Source organism: Zonotrichia leucophrys, chromosome 8 (assembly GCF_028769735.1).
Source record: "Zonotrichia leucophrys gambelii isolate GWCS_2022_RI chromosome 8, RI_Zleu_2.0, whole genome shotgun sequence".
Classification (NCBI taxonomy): domain Eukaryota; kingdom Metazoa; phylum Chordata; class Aves; order Passeriformes; family Passerellidae; genus Zonotrichia; species Zonotrichia leucophrys.
The window spans coordinates 13,776,842-13,803,267 of record NC_088178.1 but is presented as its reverse complement, the minus strand read 5'-3'; the positions used below and the strand labels follow the sequence as shown (position 1 = coordinate 13,803,267).

The window sequence follows — 26,426 nt, the reverse complement described above, 5'->3', positions numbered from 1 at the left end:
GAAAGTAGAGACACTTCATATACATTATCAGGCGTCTTTCTGAGGGATATGACCACAGGGGAAGATCCAGTGTAAATACAGTTATGCTGGCATGGGTGTTTTTGCTGGTATAGCTCGACATGCCAATCTGTTATTAAGTCTGCTGGAGAAAGCACCAGCGCAGGTATAACTGGTTTTTGTGGGACAGAGCTAGCTGGTATCTCCTGCTGTACCTGGCATGGCTCTGCTCTTTATAGGCATTATTTTCCTGTACTTACACAGGTGACAACTCATTCCACCCTCTGCTTGACAGCCAACCTTGGCAGATCCTCTCACTGCACCAACAAAAAAAAAAAAGAAAAGACAAGGTGTTGCAAAACCTACATCAAAGTTTTTCTGAATTTTTAAAACTTTTTTTTTAAAGTTTTATTTTTATTCCGTCGTTACTACATTTACAAGCCATTTCTAGCACGCACTCAGGAATCACACTGTACTCCCACACAAAGAGCCCCGGGATAGTGGATGCCCGGAGCCCTCTCGGCAGGAGGAGGTGCCTGGGCACATTAATCCGCGGGCCGCGGGGGAGGCTCGGCTCGGCCGCTCAGCCCGACCTCCGGGCGAGGGCGGCCGGCGACAGGCCCGGCCCCGCCGGCGCGGGAGGAAACGCCCCTTCCTCCCCTCCCCTGTCCGTGGGGTCCGCCCGCTGCCAGGGGCTGCCAGGGAGCGGTAATTGCCGCCCCGGCCTTGCACAACCCGCTCCCGGCGCGGCCCGTCCCGCCGGCGGCGCGGGGCCGGGCGGCACCGCCCCCTCCCGGCATCCCTCGCTCGGCTGCTGGGCTCGGCTGCTGGGCTCGGCTGCGCTCGGTCGGCGGCTCCGCGCTGCTCTCGCCATGGCCGCCTACAGCAAGTTCCTCACCGCGCGGCACTCCGCCATCGCCGGGGCCGCCGCCACCTGCGCGCTGCTCTGCCTGCTCAGCAAGCGGCGGGCGGCCGCGCAGCACGGGTGAGCGCCGGGCCGGGCCGCGGGGCGGGAGGGGCCGGGCGAGCCGCGGGGCCGGCGCCGGGAGGCCGAGGCTGCGGGAGCAATGCTCGCCCTCACGGCCCTGGCCCGGCGGAGGGGCAGCCGCGCCCCTGTGCCACACACAGGGCGCTGCCACCGCTGCCATCTGCCCGGGAGGCGGCTCCTGGGCACAGGGACAGCCTGCTTCTCCCCACGCCTTCTCCGGCGTCGGGTCTGTGCCCGTCTTGCGAGCATCCAACCCCCGCCGCCTTGTTACCCAAATTATGTTGGCTTTTTCTATTTTCCGGACTAGGAATGAGTATTGACACTTCTAGGGATGACCGTGTCTGCATAGGCAGTTAATGGACTCAGCTGTTGTTTGAATGCCGCCGTGTGACAATAAGATACACGGGCAGTGATTTCAAAGCGGCCGAATGTGGTGATGTTCTCTGTGAGGTTGCCTTACAGGTATATGGTTCTAGGGTGTGTATTCGTTAATGCCTTACAAAGCACTGGTATTGCAAAGTGTGACAGTCGAAGAATGTATCGCAGGCTTAGCCCTTTCACGGTTTTACTGTATTTGAGATTGTAAGTTGTTAACTATATGCTTAAGACCTGATGTGTTGCGATATTACTGTGCCTACAGGTGTCTTGTAAGCACTACCAAATACTGAGATGGACTTACTCAACAGACTTAAGTAATAACATACCTGAGATTAAGCAAGGATCCAGTTTTATTTTACCTAAGTCCACTCATGCACAATATCTGTGGGAGTTTAATGAAGTTGGGTAACTGTCACACAACATGGCAGACATTGTTACCCTGCTGGCAAGTCATACATTTGCTACCTTAACTGTTTCTTGCATGAGAGTTTAAACAAGATCCTGAGCTATGGCTGCGAGTTGCTCTTCTATCAGACTCATAGGGAGGAGTGATTTTTTTCAAATATCTCTGCCTAAGTTAGTGAAATCCCACTTTCAAAAAGCAGAAGAGCTGTGTGGAAGGGCACAAAAATGATGAGGTCAGATTTTCATGCCTAGTATAGTGGTGGTTGTAAGAAATACTGGGCCATGCAGATGTTCCAGGAGCAGTTATATGTTAAGTTTAGACCAAGAATGTCTAATGTGAATGTCAGTTGTCCACACTTCCCTTACTTTGCCTTCATTGAGGAATGATCTTGGAGCACACAAACATTCAGATTGGAGCACATCTTCAGAACAGATGCAGGTCCAGTTTAGTTTTGAAGTGTATTTAATATTTTCCCACTGTTAGTAGCATTCATTTGATAGAAACAGGCTAGAACTTGTCCAGAGTCATCTCCCTATACTTGAAATAGATATTATGTGGGTCCTGTGCTGTCCCCATTAAACTGTTTTGCTTTCATGTCTTCTGATGTTGATCTGCAGGACTTGACGATGGCAATGCATGCATTAGTTTGGGGGTCAGTGTATGGAAAGTGTCAGCCTAAATGCTGAAGACTCTTTGGAATGTGTCTTTCCTGTGTGGATCTTCAATTTTGTTAGGTATAGTGTTAAAAAACTGAGGTATTCAGATATATTAGGTGGACCAAACATTATTGCAAGATTATTGGGAATTGGGAAAGGAGGATAACTTATGAATTACATTCCAGCAAATTCAACAGATGTGTGAGCTTGTGAGAGTCTGACTTGATCTGTCCCTTCTGCTCTCTCTGTACTGCAGTCTTTCTGATACCTTGTCCTTTACTTCTGTAATCTCTTTAGTCATTTTGCATTCTTGAATTTATTAGAAATGCAGTTGCTAAAGCAAGTGCCATGCTTACAAATTTGATTTTTCACTTGTGTGTATGTATTGTTTTACACTTTTGAGTCCCTCCACAGCTTAGGTCTTATTTACTGCTGCTACTGTATTGTGGCCATGGATTCCAAGCTCTAACATCCAACATTCGGTTGTTTCAATAATAGCTGTGCTGCTGCTTGAATGCTATTTTGAGGATGGTTTTTGCCCACTGGTCTTCGTTCTTTTCTCCATGTTTCCCTGTGAGGCAAACCTTGCCAGGAGCCTTACAGAATGCTACCTATCAAGACTAGGCAGTAGGTAAGCTACATTGCCTATATCACCAGCCTAGACAAAAGCATCTGGTTATTACCATCGCCTCATCCTCCTTTAGTCTCATTAGTTCATGTATCATTCATTTCTTCATGTTTTGTTGCCAATGTAAATTAGAGAATACTTTTGAAAAGGATTGTCTTCGTGCCACATCTTTACGTTTTCAGCATTCTTGTGCTGGTATATGATGCTGACATATGGTAACAAGTGCACAACCTTTGAAATCTGCAGGGCCTGGTGTGTCCTTTAATATCTGTGTTTTATATCTCTGACTCTCTGGGAAGAGGAAGAAGTTGGGAAGGCATGGCTGTCCTAAATTTTTGTACTTATTCCTAGGGTGAAGAATTTCACTTGGCAATCTAGATAGTCTGGAAGAGGACTGGTAGTGTATCTGCTGCTTGAGGTTAACTGGCTTAAATCCGTGAGGTGATTTAGTTTTTTGTGTGTGAATTCCTTTGTTAACCTTGGTGTATAATGCCTGAAAATGTTGTGCCATGTCAGTGTGAGGTGAATTTCAACTTCTTGAATTCTGGAAGGTGAAATTCTAGTTTTGAGCTTTGTAAGGGCAAAGGTAAATGTTGCAGACCTGAATATAACCAGCAGAACGCTGGGCTTAACATTCAGGTGAATCAATGAAGTGTTCTAGTGCAATTGTGAACTTTACCTGCAAAACTTCTTCCTTCCTCACATAGTTTCAGAATACATTCTTGTACATACTTTGTGTTCAAAATAACATTTCATGTTTTCCTATTATTTCATGTATTTCTGGAGTTCCTGCCATTTTTCTGTTTGATTTTTGTGTGCTTTTTAAAGTTTTGCTGGAATGTCAGCAGTAGGTTTGCTGCTGGTTAAACTTGGAAAGTAAAATAACATACGAATTGAGAAAAAGAAAATCATCTTTTAGCAAATCGGGTGTGTTTGAATGTGTAACATGAAAGTTATGTCACAGGCCTGTCATGTTGTATGTGTTTGTTTTTATATAGAATAACCAGTTTATAGGATGGAGAAGTAGCAACTTTAACCTACTTTTCTGCTGTCAAACAATAGGGGCAAAGTTCAGTACAACTCATATAAAGTAGTAATGTATGAATAATTAAGCTGTATGTGTTATGCCAACCTGCCTTACTAGGTCAAAGATCACTTAATTAGTACTGCCTGGATTAGTCACAGATGTTTTCTGTAAGAGGTATTACACTGCTCATTGATTTTGCAGAACTGAGAGGTGGTGTCACTTGCAGTTTACAACACCTTATTACTACACTTTTCTGAAATCTTCCCAAGTAGAGTGATGTAGAACTGTTTGTTTAACTTGTTAGTTTTCAATCTTACTTCCTTGGAATAAAACATGGAGGAAAAATACATTGGTTCTTTTTCAAAGTTGCTCTCAAAAACTCTGTTTCCTTACAAAAGCTGTGTGTCCTATTGGAAGGGGAAAGTTGTGGTATCTAAATGCAATTATGACTTCAATTGTAGTATTTGGGTTTTTTAGAGTAATGAGAAGTTCTTTGAGAAAAACTACATTATCCTGGGTTTATAATGCAGGAAAAAAAAGTCTGTTTACTCTCTTTCCCTAATCTTGATTGAAACAAGAAGTTACAGAATATTTGCTTAAGATTTGATTGCTTCATAATTAAAACCTTAAGGGGTGTTACATAAAGGAGCTGGATATTTTTCATTACCCCTCTAATAAGAACTTTTCCTGAGTATCTGTGTAGTTTAAAATAAAATACTTACACAAGTAGAGAATGAACTTGGCTTACTTTGAAAAAGAAGATCTTTAACTCATACAACTTATTGCTGGAAGGAGGGACTGAAAGAGGTTATAGAAGTTAGTTGGGGTAAAGAGTTTGAAACTGCAAGGTTAGGGAAAGGGAATAAACAGTTTAGAGTAATAGGAAGGCATTTGTAGTGAATGAGAAGGTGACAAAATATTTTAGAATCTGCTTGTAGGGCCTTTCCTATCACCTAGCTGCATTCATTAAAATCCAAGCAGATGCTAAGACATGAACACAATTTAATATAAACTGAACTTGGAAACCCCTGTGATGGTGTCCCACCTCTGGGGAAAAAATGAATAAAGCAAGAATAGTGCCTGGGACCTTAGAGGTTAGGCAAGCCTGGAGTGAGGGGAAGGCTCATTGAGTGGAGGGAGGCTGAGTTGCAGACAGTGTGTATCAAATAGGGTTTGCACAGTTCATCTTGGGTGACACTTAACCTGTGCTCCTGCCTGTCACTGTGCTCCTCAGCCGTTGTCTGCTGACAGAGTGGCAGCACGTGTCACTGTGCCGCTCCCTCAGGTGTCCCTGCTTGTGTCCTCAGCTGCACAGCCTGCGAACGTGCAGTGGCAGTGACAGTGTTGCAGTCAGAGGTGACAGACACACGTCCAAATGCTCAGAGCTGCTTCCAAACATAAAATAGCAGTTTAGATATAGCAAGTGGTAGTTGTAGCTTGAAACAGATGGTGCATTTTTATTCCATTTGTGTATATTTAGGATGTTCTTCTCTCTTGTTAGTTTGTGTAATTTCTCTAGATTCTGAATGTCCTTGGGTGGGCTTTGCCAATGTACTTCAAATGGAGGGACCTGTTCTAGTTGAGTCATGGCTGTTTGATAGGAAGGGTGAAATTACATTGCTGCAGATTAATAGACTGCTTTTGTGTATGTAAAAACCTTAAAGGGAACCTGTGTTACTTGAAGGAAAGGTGGCAAGTAACAAAAACAACTTTATGCTAACTACATTGGAGTAAATTTTTCCAGATGTGAATGTGACTGTTCAGTCTGCTGCTTGCAGGAAGTGCACTAGCGTTGAGGGGGAAAAAAAGACTAAATATGCAGATAGGATTACTAGAAAATATACTGAAAATGCAGTCTTGTAGAAAAACCTGCCTGGGGCTCAGGAAACCTGAATTCAGCTGGAGGGTATGGAGACAGGAGAAACCAGATGACTCAGCCCTAATCCTAGCATTTAGACTGCCTTTGTTTGGGGCCTGGCTAGCTAATTAGTGGTTTCTCTCTTAATTAAGTTGCATAAAATGCTTGCTGTCTAAGGGAAGATCTAGTATAAGTGTGTATGACAGTGTATAACTTTTTTAAAAAATTATTTAAAAATTTTTTTAGGAAACTAGCTAGAAATCTTTTTCCACTGTTATGAAGGAGATCTGCAGCCACAGCTCAGGCCCAAGCACAGCTTAAGACAAAATTAATAGTGCTGAGGTTTTTCTTGTATGTAAGATATATTACTGAGATGCATTCTTCTACTGGAACTTAGAATTTCCTCTCCAACAGTTCTGCTTTGTCTTCTTCTCATAGGTTTGTAGAAACCTTTTGAGCTTTAGCAATGCAGAGCTCCTGTGTGCAGTAACAGCTCTGTGACCTTCTGAGTCCCCTTCTTGCTTGCCTGAACACATTCCTCTCACATTATTTTTGGTTAAGCTGCAACTAGCCACCAATCTAGAGCCAAGAAAGTTCTGTTCTTGGTTTCTGTGTGTGCTCAGAGTGTACTGTGTAAATGGGCATGCTTTTGGACTGTGCCCAGGCTTCTGAGTAGGGTTGCTGCCCTTGACCTGAAATAACTGTACTGTTGCTCTCTACCCCTCTGTGTGAGCCGTGCACTATGAAACTCTGCCTGCCAGTTAGCTACACCAGACTTTTCTCACTGTAATTTCTTTGCACTGTTGCATTGCATCTTTAGCCATTTGAATTTTATTCTCTTTACAATGTCTTAGTGACTCCAAAACTAACCTGAGAACTGCACAAATAATCATGAACTATTGCAAAATTGTTTATTTTGTGTGATTTTTGGAAGCTGTGAAAACTTCACGATGCCATTCCAACATGTAAGGTCTGCAGGATACAAAGGTTGCCTAGAGGTAACAACTCTTTGAAATGCTGCACTAAATCCTAAACCAGATACTCTTTCTTTGCACTGTGTTGAGCAGATGCAAGTCATCCTAACTCCACAGAAGGAAGGTAGCATGACGTGAATGAAATTTGTAGGTTTTTTTTCAGTTAAGGACAGTGTAACACTTTAAAGCCCTTACTTCCTCATAATGTGCCATTAAACAGCAAGTCTTGCTTATCACCCTCTTCACTTGCAATTCCCTGTTGTGCTGAGCTCAGTGTAGATTGCTTCCTCTGAACTTTGTTCTGGATGGAGACAGGTATTTCTAAAGACAGTAAACCTTTAACTTTTTCCTGTTTGCGAGTAAATGCCATAGAACTAGTGTGCCTGAGACCTTTCAGTAAGAAGACTCAGGCCTCTTGGAGGATTTTCACAGTTTCTCAAATCATTATCTTCTTCAGTAGTGTTGAGAATGATTCTGTTCGAGTAACCAGTATTATTCATGTTTCTTTAGAGAGAATAGCCTCACTGGTGTGTAAATAGAGTCACAAGAGCCAGTGCTCTGACCAGTCCTTCTCTGGAGACTGGAATTGCATGATTTCTCCATCCCCACCGGGCTTCCATACTGCCCTTGAAGTTGGATCAGCTGTCTGATGCCTGTACCGAGTCCCAAAACTCCATTAGTTTCTTTAAAGCATCTTGCTGGTATGGGCTGATCGTGTTTCTCATTTTGCAGGAGAAAGGTGTTTTGTTGTATTGCCTCCTGCCTACTGAGTAATTACTTACTTCCTTCTCTTTAGAGAGTTGCTATTCAGTTACCATGCACGTGTGAATGACAAGTTTGGTGTAGTTGTGTCATCCCAGGTGCTGCTGATGCCTTTCTTTGCTTTTTATATCTGTGTTTGCTGTAAAAGCCCTGTGCATTTAAATAATGGGTAGCAGGCTACATCTGAAATGCTGCTTTTCCTGAAACTTCTTCAGGGGATATGTGTTCCATTATACCTCTAGACTCTTTATGGTCTTAAAAAAATTTTACACATTGAATTGACTGCTTTGACTGCTTTGTGGATAGCTTTGTGCAGTTAGATCTTGAAAATATATGGTGACAAGTTCCACTGTTTTTGATTCACTGTTAGAAATGTTTTGCTACTATATTTTTTCCTAATTTTTTCCTAATGTTTTCTGGATAACCCTTTTCAAAAACCTTTTCATTGTCATCCCCCCTTGTCTGTGAGGGCACAAAGGAGCAATGGCTCTGTACCAGGGGAGTTACTTGCACTGGGGAACTTGGCCAGCATGAAGCACTTACCTTCCTCCACCACCGAGCCTTGTGATGCTCCAGCATTATGTAAATGAGAGGTCTGGAATAATGGACAGCCTGAATCTATTCCAAGTGTTAGAGCTCTCTGCTGCAACCAGATAGTCTTGCTGTATTCTTGCTGACTAATTGAGAATGTTATTTAGTCTTCATTGAGAATGCATTGAGAATGCAACCACCAAAAAAGTTCTACAGTAGTACAGTGGAGTCAGGAGTAGTGCCAATAGGTATTGGACTGGAAAGGTTTTATTCCAGGCAGAACTATGGCAGAGTCTTTATTTACAAATAAAATGAGAGCTATATAGGCACATTTAATATTTTTTTTCTTCTTGACTTCATATGTAAGATTGTTTTCATACTTTTTCAAGTATTAGTCTTGTTTTGAGTTTGCACAAATTTTTTAGAAAAAAGAGTACAGAACACTGTTAAAGCTCTTTTTTTATTAGATTTTAAATTTACAAATGCTTCATTTTTATCTTAAACTTTATAACTATAAATACTAATTAAATGTGAGTTTATTATTAAATGTAAGATCATGATTTCTGAACAATCCTGCTTTCTCTTTAATGGATATTCAGTTGCAGCTCAGTCTGTAATTTCGGCTGCTCAGTTTCTCTCAACAGCTACTGTAGAAAAAATGTATCAATAAATACATCAAAGATATTCCACTAACTGACAGAATAATTCTGGGCCTTATCTACCTAATAGATTACTCTATTAATATATTCACTTCTGATCCTTTTAAAGCTGAAATAGTTGTGTATTATGAGTGTTGTGACTTCAAAGACTGGCAGAACTTGAAGCAGTAAAGCTTATAGGAATCATTACAGCATATATGGAAGAGCAGCATGCTTTCATCTTACATTATAACAAGTCATGAATCATCTAGAGAAATAACCACATAGTTTGATCACTACTCATTCATGCTTAAGAATACTACTTTCCTCCTACTGCCAAACCTAATGTGTTTGGACTGATCCATATTCAAGTTTTGTAAAATTAGAAGATGGATTGAGAAGTTTCTTGTACTAGAAATGCATTGCTCTTGCATCACCAGGATGTAGTCTCCAACTAGATTGTTTCTTAGACTTTATACCCTGTTACCATTTCCACAGATTTACTGCCCTCACAGCCTGATTAAATGTTATATCTCTTCTGAACTTTTATTATTTCTCCCCCAATCTGGCCCCTGCTGCCCTTCATATTCATTCTTTGTTTTGTCTCTTACACAAGTAGTCTTACAAGATTTTTATCTTCTCTCAGACTTCCATCTCTGTTACCTTTAATTAAGTTCTTGCTGAACTGGTGGATCTCCCTTCTTGCTTTCATGGTCTCCTCCTTCCCTCCTCCTTCTTTTCTCATGTTCCTCTGCTACCTTGCCTCTTTCATAGTAATTAAGTTATTTCTTTTTATTGGTCAGTGACATTCATAGATCTTTTTAATCATCATAAATTAAATTAGGCGCAGTTTCATTCTAGATATTTTCTTGGCGGAACTCTAAAACACGAGTGTGAAATGGTGCTGTTGATGAAGTTGTGGGATAGCTGGTTGTGTGGCAGTCTGCTCCTGTTTTGGTGTTGTAGACTGAAGGAGTTTCTGCTTTCTTGTAGTGTCCTAGGTTCTGCCTTGAAAGTGTATGAATGTTGTAGTTTTAAGGCAGCCTGCTCTCGGTGTTATAATATCATGGTTAAGAAAGTTATGGTTTAATATAGTTGGGGGCTTCTTCTAAACTACATAAATTCTCCAAACAGCTTCGTGTGCTTGTCTGATGCTTGAGTGCTCCAAAAAGAAGGACAAACTATAACTGCCTTACTGTTCAGCTTTTCTTTCATAAAAGTAGAGGCAAAAAAATAGTGTTGTGCTTTTGAATGTTTGTTTAACGCCAGTTGATAAATATTTTTCTACTAACTGTTCTGTTAAATGCAGAGGAAGGAAAACAGACTAAAAAATAACTCCCCTTTTAATGGACATCTTTGCAGGAACTTGATTTCACAGGAGCTGGCTTTTTTTCCCCTGTAGCACATGTTTAAGAACAAATCATCTCTCTGTGTAGTAAATGTGTTATTTTTGAAGTCAAATGCAATGCAAAACAAATCTGGTTAGCTTATGTAGATAGTGTGAAACATCAAAGTTGGCTTGCTTGGATTGCTGATCTGCATTCTTGTAGTTTTCATTTGTGGTCAGTGGAACCATGTAGCCATGCTTGTAAAGTATGTGTGAGAAACAGAAAAAGTCTTGGAGTTCATGATACAAAGCCAAGGTAAAGCAGAACTTGGAGATGAAAGGGTGAGGCTTGGTTTCCTACGTGAAACTGGTTGCTGCAATGAGTGGGGTTTCACTGGCATTATATGTGCTGTATAACAGCAGCATGTAGGTTTGGCATTGGAGGTAGCCCTGCTGTTTTGCCCTGACAGAAATCGGTAGCAACAGAATCCCAAGGTTTCCTCTGTCTTTTATGTGTAGAGATCAAGACAAAGAAAAAGTGTGTTAATAACAAATAAATACTTTTTTTCTTTTCTCTGCAGTAAAAGAAGTGGAAAGCAAGCTTTGCAGAATAATGAGGTAATTCTTTCCTCATGTCAAATATTCTTTAATAATTTTTAATAAACCTGAGTTTTTAAAACTTTAAGTCCTATCACTGTAGTTTCATCTTGGCTACGGTGCAAGTACAGTTTGAATGATACTTTCAGATTTACATTGGTGAAACAAATGGAAGAATCAGGGTAATCACAAGAGGCTGAAGTTTGACTCCATAATGATCAATTCTTGAAGTGCACAATGTTCTTTTATCTCATATTGCCCTATGAATTTGTAAGGACCAGTGTTGTAAGATTTTCTGTATAGATAGAAACAAACAGCTGTGTGTAGATTTGGTATAACTTCTGTTTATTTTTTTATGTGAAAGAAAAATGTATGGAACAAGATGTTGAGTCTCAGAGTTACTAAATTAGAAACTACTTCAAACATCTGGTAGGAGTTTTGTCATTTCCCGGATCTTTTGTGTGTCTGTTAATTCAGTTATTTGAAAGGGATATACTAAATCCCTTTAAGCTAAGATTTTTGTTTCATGGTCAAATAAAATAGACCAAAAGGCAGAGTCTGTGGTTCTGGTGTTACAATGCTATGAATAGATTCCATGTACTTATATCGTTGCTGAAAACTTAAAAAAGAAAAGGTTTGCACTGGATAAATAGAAGGGTGTATATTGTATTTTCTGAGACCCCCAACAAAGAGAGAAAATGGTGAATCTGATTCCATGTTCTTAGAAGGCTAATTTATTATTTTATGATTCTATATTATATAAAACAATTCTATACTAAACTGTACTAAAGATAACAGAAAGGATACAGCAGACACCTAGAAGTGCAGGTCTACTAGTACTGTACTATTGCAGTTTGTTTTGATAGCTCCCAATTCCTGATTTAACTTGTCTGAGCAAGTCTTAAGTTGGCAGGGAATATTGCAAATTCTGCAGAAGGAATATAGCTGTAAATGATTTGGGTAGGGAAAATATCACATCAACAGTTCAATAGCACAAAAAATTCTCACTTTTCTTGTTTTGTTCTGTGTGCAGCAGAAGGAGGGAAAGAAGGAGCGAGCGATGGTGGACAGAGTGTTTATTGCACGAATATGTCGAATCCTGAAAATAATGGTCCCTAGAACACTATGCAAAGAGGTAAGCATTGCCTGCATTAATAAATAAAGAAATAAAGCTGGAGTCAAGTCTCTTTTGAAATTACATCAGAATTTAAACTGCATATACATTACTTAAATTGGACTAAATTGTGCTATGTGTTTTAAAGTAGCAATGTAATAATATAAAAGTCTACATTATGCTCAGTTGTTGTACCACTAAAGGTTCTGTTTTCAATTACAAGATAGGCCATTTACTGTCAGCTGCTAACTACTGTTGTAGCATAACATTTAAAGGGGCATCTTGGTTTGTCTTATACAAGGCAGTACACTTCTGTGTGCAAAAATTTCCTGTCTTTAAATAGGATGCAGTTCATTCATTATTTTGATTTAGTAACTTACAGCTAGGCCGACCTGTATTAGAAAATGAATTTGTCAAAAGTTCTCTTCAGCATCATTTCAGGAAAGCTATGCAGTGTAGAAATCAATGCTTCCATCTTTTTAGGCTTTCCAGGGCAATTTTAAAAGAAAAAAGGTCCAAAGCATTAGTTGAGCTTGGAACTTAAGCAATGAACTGTAAGAACTTAAACATACGTCAGGCACAAGAGCAGTGAATTGTGATGTCCAGAGTGTAGACCAGGGGCCTTCAGCAGCCCAGCTACAAAAAGGAGGTGCACAGAAGGTAGAAGCATGGATGGAAATGCCTGTGGGAGTGCTCACAGAGCTGGCATTTATCAGCTTCAAAAAGTCAGGGCCATTAGAAGAGGTCATGGATAATCCCAAAAAAACTCAAACCTTGCTCCCATATTTGAAAACAAGTTTACTGGTCAGCCTCATCATATTCCTGGCAAGACTGTGAGCAAAACTTCCTGTAAGCTAACTCTGACCACAAAAGGGACAAAAAAGTGATTGCAAGCAACCTGGATTTACCAATGACAAATCATGCCTTACTAACCTGATTGCTTTCAGTGATGAGAGAACTGGCTGTGTGGATAAGGGAAGAACAGAGGATACTGAATACTTTGCTGTCAGGTCTCCCTTAATACCATAACAGCCAAACTGAATTGGCTGGATGAGTGGACAGTGAAGTGCATGGAAAACTGTCTGCACTCTTGGTCTGACTGGTTACTGGTGGCCCTGTTTTAAGTAGGGAGTTGAAGTAGATGATGTTCAGAGGTCTCTTGCAACCTTATGGCAGGCAACCTTATGGCAGAAAGGTGTCTTAGAATTGCAGTAACTTTTTTATTTCTGCAATCCTCCATCTTATAATGTGTGTCCAGTACATGTATCAACCAAATACAGCTTTTTTTAAAGGCAAACTTTCACTGTAAAAATGTAGTCAGTACTTTATTTAAGGTACTGTATGCTAATGTATTTCCAGCAAAGTAAGTAAATATTATGTTAGCTAGGGCACCAGTACTTTTCTGTTAGATACAGTTATATGACTTGCTGAAAAAATGGTGAATTTTAGCCATTATTTACCTGTTACATTTCTGTGGTTGTACCAGACAGGTTATTTGCTGCTTATTGCTGTGATGCTGGTAGTCCGAACTTACTGTGACATTTGGATGATTCAAAATGGAACAGTCATTGAAAGGTACCTATACATTTGTTATTTTTAGACATTCTGTCATGTGTTTAACAGGGAAAGTTTTCTATCAGAATATATATTTGGACATTTTATAGCTTGCTTGTTTAAAACTGTTGGAAAACTGGTGTAGTTGCAATTTGGGGACAGACCACTATTTTGATAAATATATTAAATTATTTTTGTTCATCAATAAAATTTTTTGATTAAATTAATATTTTAAACTATTTATTAAATATTCATTTGGTAACATTTTGTACACTGAAGACTCTAAATCTTGTTGATCTGAATGTCCAAGAAGGTACTTCAGAATAGTTGTTTTATGTGATAGACTTGGACATGTTGTGTGGCTATTTGGACTTTCATTTCTTCCCACTGAGCTGTTTGCCCTTTAGGTTGATAAAAACAATGCTTTTGGTCTAAATATGTTAGAAAGTAGTTTTTAGACTTCTGATTATTCTTGCTGGTCTTGTTGCTAATTGAAGCAAGTCACAATGTGTCTTGAACTGTGAATTCAGAATGAAACTGTGTTTTGAGGAGAGACATTTGGTGCTTTGTAGAATGGAAGGACTGCTTTGTTTCTCTAGTGAGAATCTGTGAAAGCAGAGAAGGGAAAGGACTGGTATTCTGTGACCATGAATTTTTGAGCCCTTAATGTGGGCAGTTTCAGAGGAGCAGACAGGAGATAACTGCTCAGTCTGCCACTTGCCACTTAGCTTACTAGAGGGTGTCAGACTGATCCTACAGCTGATGCTACAGGTTTCCATGATGATTTTGTTTTCTCTGTGTGGTCCTTTGAGAGTTTATCCATTTAAGACATGCAAGTTTATACTTTGTTGTTTCTCTTGTAACTGACTCTTAGCTGGTGGTCATTTGCAGTGCTATCATTGGCCGCAGCAGAAAAGATTTCAAGAAATACTTGTTCAACTTCATTGCTGCAATGCCTGCTGTAAGTGCTTTTCTTGTGCTGACCTATTAGTAGAACGTATTTTAAATGTAAATTAAGATTTTGAGGAAAAGGTCTCAAATGAGTGTCTTAAAACCTATGGAAATTAATTGTTTTACATACAGGTCTGTATGAAAACACATTTAATTTTCTGGCTCCACTATGGGGAGACTTTATCAGCATATTTCCTTATTGGTAGCAACTATTTTTTTAACAGCTATGTTCAGGTTTTCAGGTTAGTTTTGTTGATGGCAATTTTGACTATAGGTTTGGGATTGTTTTGGCACCATTGAAGATGAAGATTTCTTTTAGACTTTAATTTTTATATTTCTTACATTTTTCACAGCTTTGTTATGCTTTCTTCCATGCTTTAACTTTCCTTCAGTTTATTGACATCTCTGATCTGCACCAGATAGAAATAATCGTTGCTATCTGGTTTGCAATACATTTTAAAACTAGTTGACAGATTTAAGGCAGTGGTTGTAAAATGGTGGCTCTTGTCTAGAGCTTATTAGAAGAGCTGAAAATATGTAATATTGAATGTATTTTATCCTAAGTGGTGAGATCCACTAGAACCTGGAGACAGAAACTTAAGCAGTCGTCCTGTAGACACTGTCTGATTGGTCTTAGGTATGTTTATGGCATTAGTGATTTTAAGGGGAGAATTGATCTGTTTTCAAGTGTTTACACAATTTATGCTGCAAATTGATGTAAGTATATTTGCTCTTGTTAGTTAAATGTTATTGTCTCTTATTTTAGATCTCTTTAGTGAATAACTTCCTGAAGTATGGTCTAAATGAACTGAAGCTCTGCTTCCGAGTAAGACTTACCAGATACCTCTATGAAGAATATCTTAAGTAAGTAACACCTTGTCTACAGGTTTTATAAGTTGATTAAATTAATTTTAAGTACACAGTAAGAAGATTGCAAGGTTGCAATTAACTTGCAGTTGAGGGTGAGTGGCTTATCCAGGCTGTATATGCCATAGATACAAAGACAGTAAAGTTGGCTGAATTGGGGGACAAAATGCACTGCACTGCTTCCATGATTGGGTCAGATTCCAAAGTACTTCAGGTGCCTTCATATGGTGAAGACTGAATTGGATGTATGAGCTTGAGCAGCTACTTCTGGACTGAAATGTGGTTGTCAGATGGGCTGTAGTAGATTGTGTGAGGGTGTTCTTAGTTCAGTAGCAGCACAGCATGAGCCTGAGCTTCAGCTCAGACATCCTGGAGCCTAAATGCCGAAACAATCCTGCAGCATTTAATGTCGGTTTAGTCAGGTAAAAGCACAAGCTACGTTGATTCCATACAGTAATTTAATGTTTGCCCTACTTAGTGTCTCAGTTGTATGAACCAAGGGTGTTCCAGTTATTTCAGATCCCAGGTAATGTTGTTTTTTTTTCCTGCCACTTAGCAATTGTTTTGTTTCAGAACTTATACATACTACAAAATGGGAAATCTGGACAACAGAATAGCCAATCCAGATCAACTCCTTACACAGGATGTGGAAAAATTCTGTAATAGTGTAGTGGACCTGTACTCAAACCTTAGCAAGGTAAGTCTTTTGAGAGAGAACTTTGAGTAGTAGCTGTAGGCATTTAGGATGGGGATGTCAACTCACAACAATTGCTTGGAGTATGGTACGAAAAAAATTGTTTATAATGCTGTAGTGTTTCATACTCTTTTTTGGCTTTCATGACCAAAGCGCTGCTGCAAGTTGTTATAATTCGTATTAAATTTTCTTTTAAAGAACATAAAGCATTCTTTTGCAGATGAACAGTGATGACTTTGCTCTCTCAGGTAGATAGTTTTCAGAAGAAAAGCAATGCATAGCTCTCAGTTACACACAAATATTTTTGTGCGTAGGGAGGTGTGGTTGAATAAGCTTTTCTCTGTTTCTGGTGAGAATTTTAAGGTGACTGGGTAGTGAATGAGAATACTGTTGACATTTTTAGACTAAATGTTTTTGATGCTATCTATTTCATGCAAGCTGCATATAAGTAAACTACAATTTACTTTGTTCAAAACCTTCTGACTACAAAACCTGTAGTTCAGCTGTTTTAGCTTTGCAAGGGAGGTTATAGAACTTTGGAATACTCCTCCTATCAGGTACATAGCCAAATATATGGCATTATCTTTTCATTCAGTATTTCTCGTAATTACTTCAGTTAAGTTATTATGGGTTCTAGTCCACCTTTGATAAGTGAGCAGAGTGTCATTACAGACCTAAAATAGCAAAGTACTCTTTTCATATGGTATGTATTTATCTGAAGGTCATGATGTTTTTATGTTCAATTCTAGAGCCGGAGTTTTCAGGAAAATGTCATGTGGCTGAGAATCCTTTTGTCTTAGCTTTCAGTTTGTAAAATAGACTAGCCAGTATTTTAGTACAGAGCTGTAACTGTTCTTGGGGTGGTACATGGCTTCTGAACAGTATTATATTGGTTTTGTGTTTGTGTTCTAAGCCTTCTTTCCTATGCTTCTTGCAGCCCTTCTTGGATATAGTTTTGTACATCTTCAAGCTAACAAGTGCAATAGGAGCACAGGTAAATAAAAGGAGTGGGTTTTTTTAGAACTATAAGCACATTTTCCCTTCTTTGGTTATAGCCTTGTACCTGTTTGGAATCTGAGGAAAACTCTAGGTGGTAGTTGTTGATTCCTACATTGTTTGAAGGGCTATACTGGAAATAGGCATTTACACTTAATGTTTTATGTGCTTTAGTGCCCTCTATTTTGAGGCAAGCAAAATAAAAAACAGCATTTTCAGGCAGTTTGAAGGATCAAGAAAGTTCTTTATTTTCTTCTAGTACTTATTTAGAAATCCTATTTAGTACAACACCCTTCTAATTGTTTGTCTTGCATGGATTGCATTTAAAGGTGAAAATAAGTTTTCTGTTTCTGTGCAGTTTCTATGAAGGGGAACCATTTCTTGCATTGAGCTGTAAGACTCAATAAGCTGAATAATTGGAGAATTAATTCTTCAGATTGGTGAAATGATGCACTATCAAAAATGTTCAGGAGTTGAAAAGGAGTAGCTGTGGGTCACATGGTGCAAGTTTTGTTGACACAGTCTTGCAGTAAGGCTTAACTAAACCTTGGTAACTATCAGTCTCAGATGCCTTTGTTCTGCTCTCTTTAGTAGTTGTTGTGTGCAGTTTATGCCAAATTCAGTTTATGCCATTCCATGCTTCAGTGGTATTTAATCATCTGTCCTTCATCTATGGATCCATAGGACTACTTGAGAGACCAGGAAACAGAGGAGAGTGGGATTGAAATATTGACTGCTTTGTGACACTTCAGCAAATGTACAGAGAAAGGAGTAGGCAGAAAGGAGGGAGAAGAAATGAGAGGGTATCAGTAAATCATTAATGAAGTAATCTAGGACAGTAGGGGACAGGTCACACTGGGTGGTGATAAAAACCTGAATAGAAGGCTGGGGTGGGAAGGACATCTAGGGACAGAGAATTAGTAAAATTAGTCAAGTAGTATGTACAACACCAAAGAAGGGGATATGATGGGAATTGCAAATGTAATCGACTTGGCAGCATAGGCGCATAGGAGGTGAGAACTAAGGGATTCATGCTTTCTGGGCACTTTGGATACAGATACTGTCATTTGAGACCACCTAAGCTTTTATTCTTTTTTGATTTTCCCAGGGTCCAGCTAGCATGATGGCGTACTTGATTATTTCAGGGTTTTTCCTTACACGTTTAAGGAGGCCAATTGGCAAGATGACTATTATAGAACAGAAGTATGAAGGGGAGTACAGATATGTCAACTCACGGCTCATTACAAACAGGTATACACTTGCTTGGCTGCTAAGGTACAAGTGACTGTACTGTGGGGTAAATGGAAGTTGTGTGTTAAAATATACTTGGGAAGTGTGATGTTATCAGGTTTGAGCCAAGTGTTTGCATCTTTATGTACTGTAAAGTAATTTGTATGTGCATTATATTCCACAGTCAAGACTGAGTGGGGTACAATAATTCTATGTTCTTCTGTTGTGAAAAAGTACAAGCCCTTATTTCATAAAGTAACTGAAAGTGCTATATTCCCATATTTTATGGCTTTTTCAAAGACTGTCTTTAACAAAATGAAGTTGCATTATTTTTATTTGTTTCTTTTTAGTGAGGAAATTGCTTTTTATAATGGAAACTTGAGAGAAAAACAGACTATTCACAAGACTTTCCGTAAGCTGGTAAGCCTCTTTTATTTCTTAAAACATTTTAAGCAAAACTTAATTAATTCTATTGTGATGATTCCTGACATGTACTCATAAAAATTGAATTACAGTGGCTTGATGTTTTTGCTCCTACTTTCATTTGATTAAAAAATTAGCTGGTAGGCTATAAGCAGAACAGAAGTTTCTGTTAGAATGGCCTTTCTCTAGCCACTTACCTCCTTGTCACCCACCACAATTACTCTTCTCACTATTTAGTTTCATGTGTAGGTTGTTTTGATCACAAATATAAATCTGTGCCAGCAGGGACTCTTGTGCAGTGCTTACCACACTTAGTGGCATGTTAATTTATCTGAGGTACTGAAAAATAATTTGGAACCAAATGTCTAATAAAAGATAGTAAAACAGGTAGTGATAGAGTTTGAACTTCTTTCTTCTGTAACTTACCAGGTGGAACACTTGCATAATTTTATCCTGTTCCGATTCTCTATGGGTTTCATTGATACTATCATTGCCAAATGTAAGTATGTCTCAAGTGCTAATGGATTCCTATAAATAACATAACAAAATTTTTACATAATAAGTGTCTTTTTTTACTGTTTCAATTAATGTGCAGCTTAATATTTATTCTTAAACTGCAGACCTTGCCACTGTGGTTGGCTACCTGGTTGTTAGTCGTCCATTTTTGAACCTGTCTGATCCCCGCCATCAGAATAGCACTCATGCAGAACTTTTGGAGGTAAATAGACCAGAATTAAAACAACCTCTAAATTTTAAATTTTGTTAGTCCACATAAAGAAACTTTTCTTCTACTGTAGGATTACTACCAAAGTGGAAGAATGCTACTGAGAATGTCTCAAGCTCTGGGCAGAATAGTCCTAGCAGGCCGTGAAATGACAAGATTGGCTGGGTAAGTTTAATAGTGAGAATCTTTCTCATCTCAATTTCAGAAACTGATTTTAGAATTCAAATAAACTTATATGCTTTGTTCCTTGCAGCATGCTAAAATTTCAGCAATTAAAAACATTTTATGCTGAAAACACGTCTGAAGATGTGCTATTATGTCCACTAGAAATTTCACATCTTGATAGTGCTAGCATGCAGTTTGAATGTATAGTTGAAACCTTGTCAAATGCTCTTAAGTCAATTATGTATTTATTATTTGCAAAACTTTTTTTTTATATTGTAAGAAGTAAAATTTGGCAATTACAGGAAAAGAAGCTTTTAAAATATGGTGCATATTAGACAACCTGGTGCAACTTTAAAATGTAAACATTCTGCTTCTGTGCTGAGTTGAATAACTTTGTCATTTTAGCAGTGTGACAGAGTGCTTATTAGACCTGTGGATTTTTTTTCTTAAGTTTCACAGCTCGAATCACGGAATTAATGCAGGTTCTCAAGGACTTGAACAGTGGCAAATATCAGCGTACAATGATATCACAAGAAAAAGGTAGATGTGCTATAATATTCAGTATGTCATATCTGTGTAGCATTTCAGTCACTAATACGTTTTTCTTTATTTAAGATGGAGATAAAAAGCAGCCTTTGTCTTTGATACCTGGATCTGGAGAAATTATCAACAGTGATAACCTTATCAAGTATGTTTGTGAAGTTTCCTCATGTTCAATAGTTCAGTATTTTTAAAGTAGACTTCTTTAAAGTCTTTCTCTCTGCGACCATTAATAGAGAGCTGAATACCTGTTATTACAATTTGCAGTTCCTGTTGAACTTTATTTATTAGTAATCCCACCTCAGCATTTCTGTTCTGTAAGCCAGTCCTATCCTCTCATATTAGTAGAATGCATATTCTACTCTCTGAACTTGGGGTTTTTGGTAACATTCCTACTGTCCTTTAGAATATGACTTCTTAGACCATCTTGTTTCCTCTTAGAAATATATTAGTTATGGATTTTATTCTATTCTATTATTCAAACAGGCAAGGGGGAGGTGAGCAGAGAAGGCATTCATTGCATGTTGTAGAACTAGTGAGATACACTTCACTTCTAGGTTTAAAATGCCATGCATCCTTAAATGTAGGTTTGTATCCACAAGATGTTCTCCTGTTTTGGAAACCAAAGGCTTAGAAGGACTCAAAAAACAAATACAGGGGATGAAACCATGCCTGTAGATGTAGATGTTTAAAAGCTAGAGTTTCAAGAACTTCCTTAGCTGTTCATAGCTGGAAACTGGGGGAGTGAATGAAGTACTGGTGAGGTGTTTCCCAGTGCCTTAAATCTCCCAAGTAACCATGCAGTATTAGCTTCTTTTAGACAACTGTTGTTTTTTTCTTTTTTAACTTTGCAATACATACAGGTTTGATCATGTTCCATTGGTGACACCTAATGGAGATGTTTTGATTGAAGACCTTAACTTTGAGGTAAGTTTTTTAGTATCATAGGAAACAATATTAATGTAAAATTTTCAAGGGAAGACGATAGCTTCGAAGGTCATCCTGTTTATAAGAAAAGTACAAACAAATTGTCATGTTAGTTAAAAAAAAAAGGCAATAAGCTATTTTACCCAAAAAAGTTTTTATTTTTACAAGTTCATTTTCTTCCAGCTGCAGTTGCTGCTAAACCAATTGGGGAAAAAACCTAGTTTTTGCTGGAAATTGGTCATTGTAATGTCAGAAAGTTGTGAACAAGCATATGATAATACCAGATTGTCCTATTGAATGTAGAAACTTTCAGCAATACTTTCTCACTACCCTTTTATGTGTTGGCTTTGCAATTTTAGGTTCGATCTGGTGCAAATGTGCTGATTTGTGGGCCAAATGGGTGTGGGAAGAGCTCCCTGTTCCGTGTTCTTGGTGAGGTAAGGGAACTTTATGAAACAAACAGGGGAGAATGCAGGGCATGGTTATAATTGGACTTTTTTGTCACATTTTAATCTTTTTCCCTTTGCAGTTGTGGCCGTTGTTTGGTGGGCGTTTAACAAAACCTGTAAGAGGGAAGTTGTTCTATGTTCCTCAGGTGAGACCAAGTACTTTACTCACCAATAGTGTTCTCTTTCTTTGTACTTTGACTATGTTTGGAAATATTTGACATATCTTTTTGGTTCTAATTGTATCTCAGAGACCATACATGACTCTTGGAACGCTCAGAGATCAAGTTATATATCCAGATACTTTGGAAGATCAGAAAAAGAAAGGGATTTCTGACCAGGTAATGATAATTAGTTCATTAAACCTTTGTCTTGCTCAGGATGAGTAATGCTTCCTATTCAGAAATACTGAAACTGCTATGAAAAGCACTGCATTTAATAGGACTTTAATATTTACCAGGGTTGATAATGTTATGGTGTAATCCTTTTTAGCTTTTTCAACCACTTGTGTTTTAAGTTCATGTAAGCTTTATTTGTCATTCCTGTTTCCATAAAAGGTGCTGAAGGAGTACTTGGATAATGTCCAGCTGGGTCCAATCTTGGAACGTGAAGGAGGCTGGGACAGTGTTCAGGACTGGATGGATGTACTCAGCGGGGGAGAAAAACAGAGAATGGCAGTATGTCTCAAAAGCATAAATGCTTAACAAATGCAGAACATAAGTAAAAAATAAAATCTGAACTGTAAGCTATTTTTATTTATGGAACATTAGTATTTGACTTAGAAGGAAACCCCCAAAATGTGAAAAACCTAAATACTGAGGGAACAAATGGAAACAGTGGGGTTTGTACTCAAAATTTAAAAGGAAATACTGGCTTTTAAACATTATCTCGAATAAAAAAAGCATGAGATAATGTACAACTTTTGGATTTTCAGGTTTCAGTGTGTAGCAACTTAATTCTCTTTCCATAGTAGATTTTTGGACACTAATTCTTAGTTTAACTTCTAACACTGCACCATTGCTGGTAGTTTTGTATCCACATTATCCTTAGTATCCTTTTTTTTGGCTTGTGTTCCAGATGGCAAGGCTGTTCTATCATAAGCCCCAGTTTGCAATTCTGGATGAGTGCACCAGTGCTGTTAGTGTGGATGTAGAGGGCTACATTTACAGCCACTGCCGAAAGGTGAGCTCTTTGTTTCTGGAGTTATCTCTCTGTACATTAACAATAAACCTGAAATGGTACAAGGTTCACTTTTTCTTATGCCTAGTGCAGACTAAAAATAATTAAAAAAGAAATCTGGAAAAAAGCTTAGAGGGGCATACAACTTCATGCATGCTAGAATTCAGTAATCATTTTGCAGTCCCAGGATAATTTAGATGCACGTGTAGCCTCTATGATATACACAGAACTCTTACTGACTGCTAAGTAACCTTACTTTTATAGATAGAGTCTTAGAATAACCTAAAATTATAGCATGCTTTCTTGTTCAAAAGGCTTCTTTTGGCCAGGGCAACAGAAGTGATACTGGGAAGGTCACATTTCCATCTGTTTTGAGATATGATGATTATATAGCTTTGTGTTTCCTTGTCGTCTTAAACTCACTATTTCAGATTCTCTGTAGTGCCATCAATAGTGAAATCAGTAAGATTCAATTTCACACCCTAGTCTGGGAAAGGAAGGGCTTGAAATGACCTTAGTTATTGAGTAGCAGTATTCCAGAATGATAAGGGAGCAAAGCTGTGCAGCCACTGAAATGTGCTTCAAACTGAAGGAGCCCTCTGCAGTAGTGAATGGACACTAGGTGAGGACTCTGCAGGAGAAGGAGCATTACTTCATGAACTCATTTTACTACATTGGTATCAATACCCTGACGATTTTTAAAGCCTATTTTCCATATGCTTCTTATTCTATAAACATGAACATCCATTTGTGCTTGCCAAGTGGCTAGTGCATGTTGCTGAAAAAATAGAATTCCTGGTTAGGCTGTCCTTGCAAAAAGAAAAAATGTTATCTTGCTTTATCATCAGAGTCATTTTGTCCTTGCATCCCTTGTTGGGGATGAATAGTTGGCTAATTTGAAAGGAAACAAAGGAAGGTTATTCACTTTAAATTGTCACTCTAAGTGTGTAATTGATTACTGCTTTTGTGGGCTTGGAATTTTTTTTTTGTTGTTAAAATTCCTTTATTCACCAGTTGTATTGTTTTACCTGCTTCCTGCCTTGCCTCTTTTACTCACTTAATTCTATGTTTGACAATCTTTAGGAGCAAAAGAATAGTGAAATCGATTAAAAATTATAAATCCCTCCTGATTGCTTCCCCCCCCAGCAAAATCTTGAAATAAAAGCTATGTATGTGTAGTGTTAATAATAGCCTGGAAGTTTGTGGTTATGAATTTAAGATCTTCATCTGATACAATACTGAAAAATTATTAACACCTTAGCCATGAGAAGAATTAACTGTTTTGTGGGTATTTTTGTCATATAGGTTGGCATCACTCTCTTCACTGTTTCTCACAGGAAGTCACTCTGGAAACATCATGATGTATGTAATCTTATCTTTATTAAGAATATTTCTGGGTTTTATTGACTGACTGTAGGAAATTCACTTGGTGATTTGAGGTTTTATCGTTTTACATCCTAATAGGTTGTGTTACATTTGGGTTTTTATAAGGTATTACTTTTCAAAATCTCATTTTACTCTTTGAAATATTCTTATGCTTTTAGTTATGAAAGAATGCTATCCAAAAATTTTTAATGTATCTATAAAATATGAGAAGCTTGCTTAAGTCTTCTTTCTTAGACTCAAAAAAAATCCTTGAACTAGAATTCAGTAAACAGCATGGTTTTTTTTGCTTTCATTTTATCTAATACATTAATGCTTTTAAAAGTCTCTAAGGCAAGGACTTTTTTATTGCAAACTAAGATTTTACTGTGCTTTTTGTGCAGACAGACTGTACCTGTGGATAAAAATACTGAATTCATACATGGGGATGAATCTGTGCCCCACAAAACCCAAGAGAACAGTGTTAAGTCTAGATATGGCTGTTAGCAGACTGATGTATGATATGCAAAAATACAGTTTAACTTTTTTACCAAGACAGGTGAATTTAATGACATGTGAGGTGAGAGCACCTTACCCTCTGAGTTTAAATTTACCCTCTAAAACTTTTCAAACATTTTTTGAAATTTTAAAAACATTATCTTTTAAAAATAATATTTTAAAATTTTAGTTATATATATTATAAATTTAAAGTACATATTTTAAAATTATATTTAAAATATAATTTCTTTTGGTCTTTATAGAGCTGGTAATTTTTAGTTAATAACATATGTTGTTTTTTTTCAGTTCTACTTGCATATGGACGGCCGAGGAAACTATGAGTTCAAGAAAATAACTGAAGACACAGTTGAATTTGGATCTTAAAGTCATGAACTGAACTGCTAGAAATTGATGATTACAGGAAAGGTGTAGAATGTCAGACAATGTACCATAAAATTACTCAGCTTGTTAAGCATTTACTATTATGTAGGATATTGCTAATTGTGTATATGTTGGTGTAATTATTGATACGTACTAAGAATGTCCTTATTCTTGTGGTTTAAAAACCTGCCTAAATTAAATTGGGCTTAAATTAGTGTAACCTGATTCATCCTGGGATGCAAACCATTTGAAATCGGCTGATTTGACTTTTGTAGACCTTCTTTCCCTTCGGTGAAAAGCCCTGTTAAAATTAGGGTTGCTACCTCTCTTGTTCCTGCAAAGCAGTCTTGGATTTTTGCTCTGTTCTATGCATGTTTCAGAGAGATCTCACATGGTGCAGGACATTGTCCCATCTTCAGATCTGTGCCCTGTTCAATGAAAGAGCCTTTTCCGTGTCCAAGCCTTGTGATGTAGCCAATGTGCCCTTGCTGAAAAAGGATGAACTGAAACTAAAAGACAAAACTAATTCCTTCTGGTGTTTAAAAAAAATTACAGTTGTTCTTTGCTGGGATTTGGATTTGTCTTTGACATCTGTCTGTCCATGCAGTTCCCTCTGCAGCTCAGAAACAAATGATAAGTGTACTCTCTGTTTGGTCTTCTGGACTGTGAAGCCTGAAACAATGCTTTCATTCTTCATGTTTATTCTCTTGACTGTCATGATGTTTCTTGATTTCTGTTACAAATTATTTACTAATGATTCTCTGTGTTTTGTAAGGATTTCCAGTCCTTGCTGGTTTTCTTGTTCCAGCTTCCAAATCCCCTCAAAGGAACCAAATTATTACAATAGTTTACTGTAGTTGTTTTTTCCATACAAATGATTACTGTGGTTGTCATTTGACTTTGACAAGCATAAATACAGCAAGGTGTTTTTTGTGATCAGGGAATAGGAAGGTGTAATTCAAACTGAATTGCTGTTTAGCCTTTAAAACAAAAACATTACAATACCTGTTGTACAGTGAAGGTCTAGTAGTTTTTTAGTGTTCCATGTAAGATATAATATAGGAATGCACTACATGAAGGCATGCATAAAATATGCAATACATCTTGTGCATCTTTTATCAAGGGTTTAGATTTTAAAAAGCCCCTACTTTTTATAAAATGAATATGTACTTGGATGCACTGCTGTTTAATTTTTACCCAGTTTAATTAGAAAATTTCTTTCATGTTGAAATTGCTACCTGTTAATATTTTTCCTTTTATCATAGTTCTTGCCCCTACCTGTCAGTATTCTTTCAAAGTACTCAAATGCAAACAGCTGTCCCGGTACAAGAATCTAGTGACCACAGTGGAATCTGAGTATAATGCTTCAATGAAGATCATAAAAGCTTCTCTCTCAAGTACAGCATATTCCAGAGAATAAGGTACCAGAATAACTTTTGTGCTTGTTTTACAGGAAGGCAGATAGGTGCCTGATTTCACTAATCTCTTGGTTCTGTTCCTTCAGGTTCTCACATCAGCCATAACGTAGCAGGTAGCAGCATGCTGTGTGTGAGGTGTAGTCTTTTTCAAAGTGTAACCATAGGGACAAATAGGGATGACAGGTTGGTG

At 38.1% G+C, this 26,426-nt stretch overlaps 1 protein-coding gene across 2 annotated transcripts; it reads left to right on the top strand.

Annotated features, from left to right (window-relative positions):
• The first annotated feature begins 690 nt into the window (after window positions 1-690).
• ABCD3 (ATP binding cassette subfamily D member 3) lies at window positions 691-25,036 on the top strand. 2 transcript variants are annotated; one of them, XM_064720069.1, is made up of 24 exons: window positions 845-982; window positions 2,924-3,056; window positions 10,752-10,788; window positions 11,801-11,902; window positions 13,368-13,456; window positions 14,327-14,396; window positions 15,153-15,250; window positions 15,827-15,950; window positions 16,885-16,941; window positions 18,052-18,194; window positions 18,524-18,593; window positions 19,026-19,095; window positions 19,217-19,314; window positions 19,394-19,485; window positions 19,937-20,025; window positions 20,101-20,173; window positions 20,889-20,952; window positions 21,312-21,389; window positions 21,482-21,547; window positions 21,650-21,739; window positions 21,956-22,075; window positions 22,476-22,580; window positions 23,883-23,939; window positions 24,744-24,970. In XM_064720069.1, the coding sequence occupies exons 2-24, from the start codon at window positions 2,989-2,991 to the stop codon at window positions 24,819-24,821; spliced, it is 1,938 nt and encodes a 645-aa protein (XP_064576139.1). In that variant the 5' UTR covers window positions 845-982; window positions 2,924-2,988; the 3' UTR covers window positions 24,822-24,970. The 2 variants fall into 2 exon arrangements, with proteins under 2 accessions (XP_064576140.1, XP_064576139.1); XM_064720070.1 differs by lacking the exon at window positions 2,924-3,056 and having other exon boundaries at window positions 691-982; window positions 24,744-25,036.
• Window positions 25,037-26,426: the final 1,390 nt, after the last annotated feature.

Bases quoted from the DNA above. Each gene is read 5' to 3' on its own strand.
- ABCD3 (XM_064720070.1), top strand. From the start codon at position 870: ATGGCCGCCTACAGCAAGTTCCTCACCGCGCGGCACTCCGCCATCGCC. The intron at 983-10,751 runs GTGAGCGCCGGG...TTTTCTCTGCAG, and splicing joins CGGGCGGCCGCGCAGCACGG to TAAAAGAAGTGGAAAGCAAG. The intron at 20,174-20,888 runs GTATGTTTGTGA...CAATACATACAG, and splicing joins AACAGTGATAACCTTATCAA to GTTTGATCATGTTCCATTGG.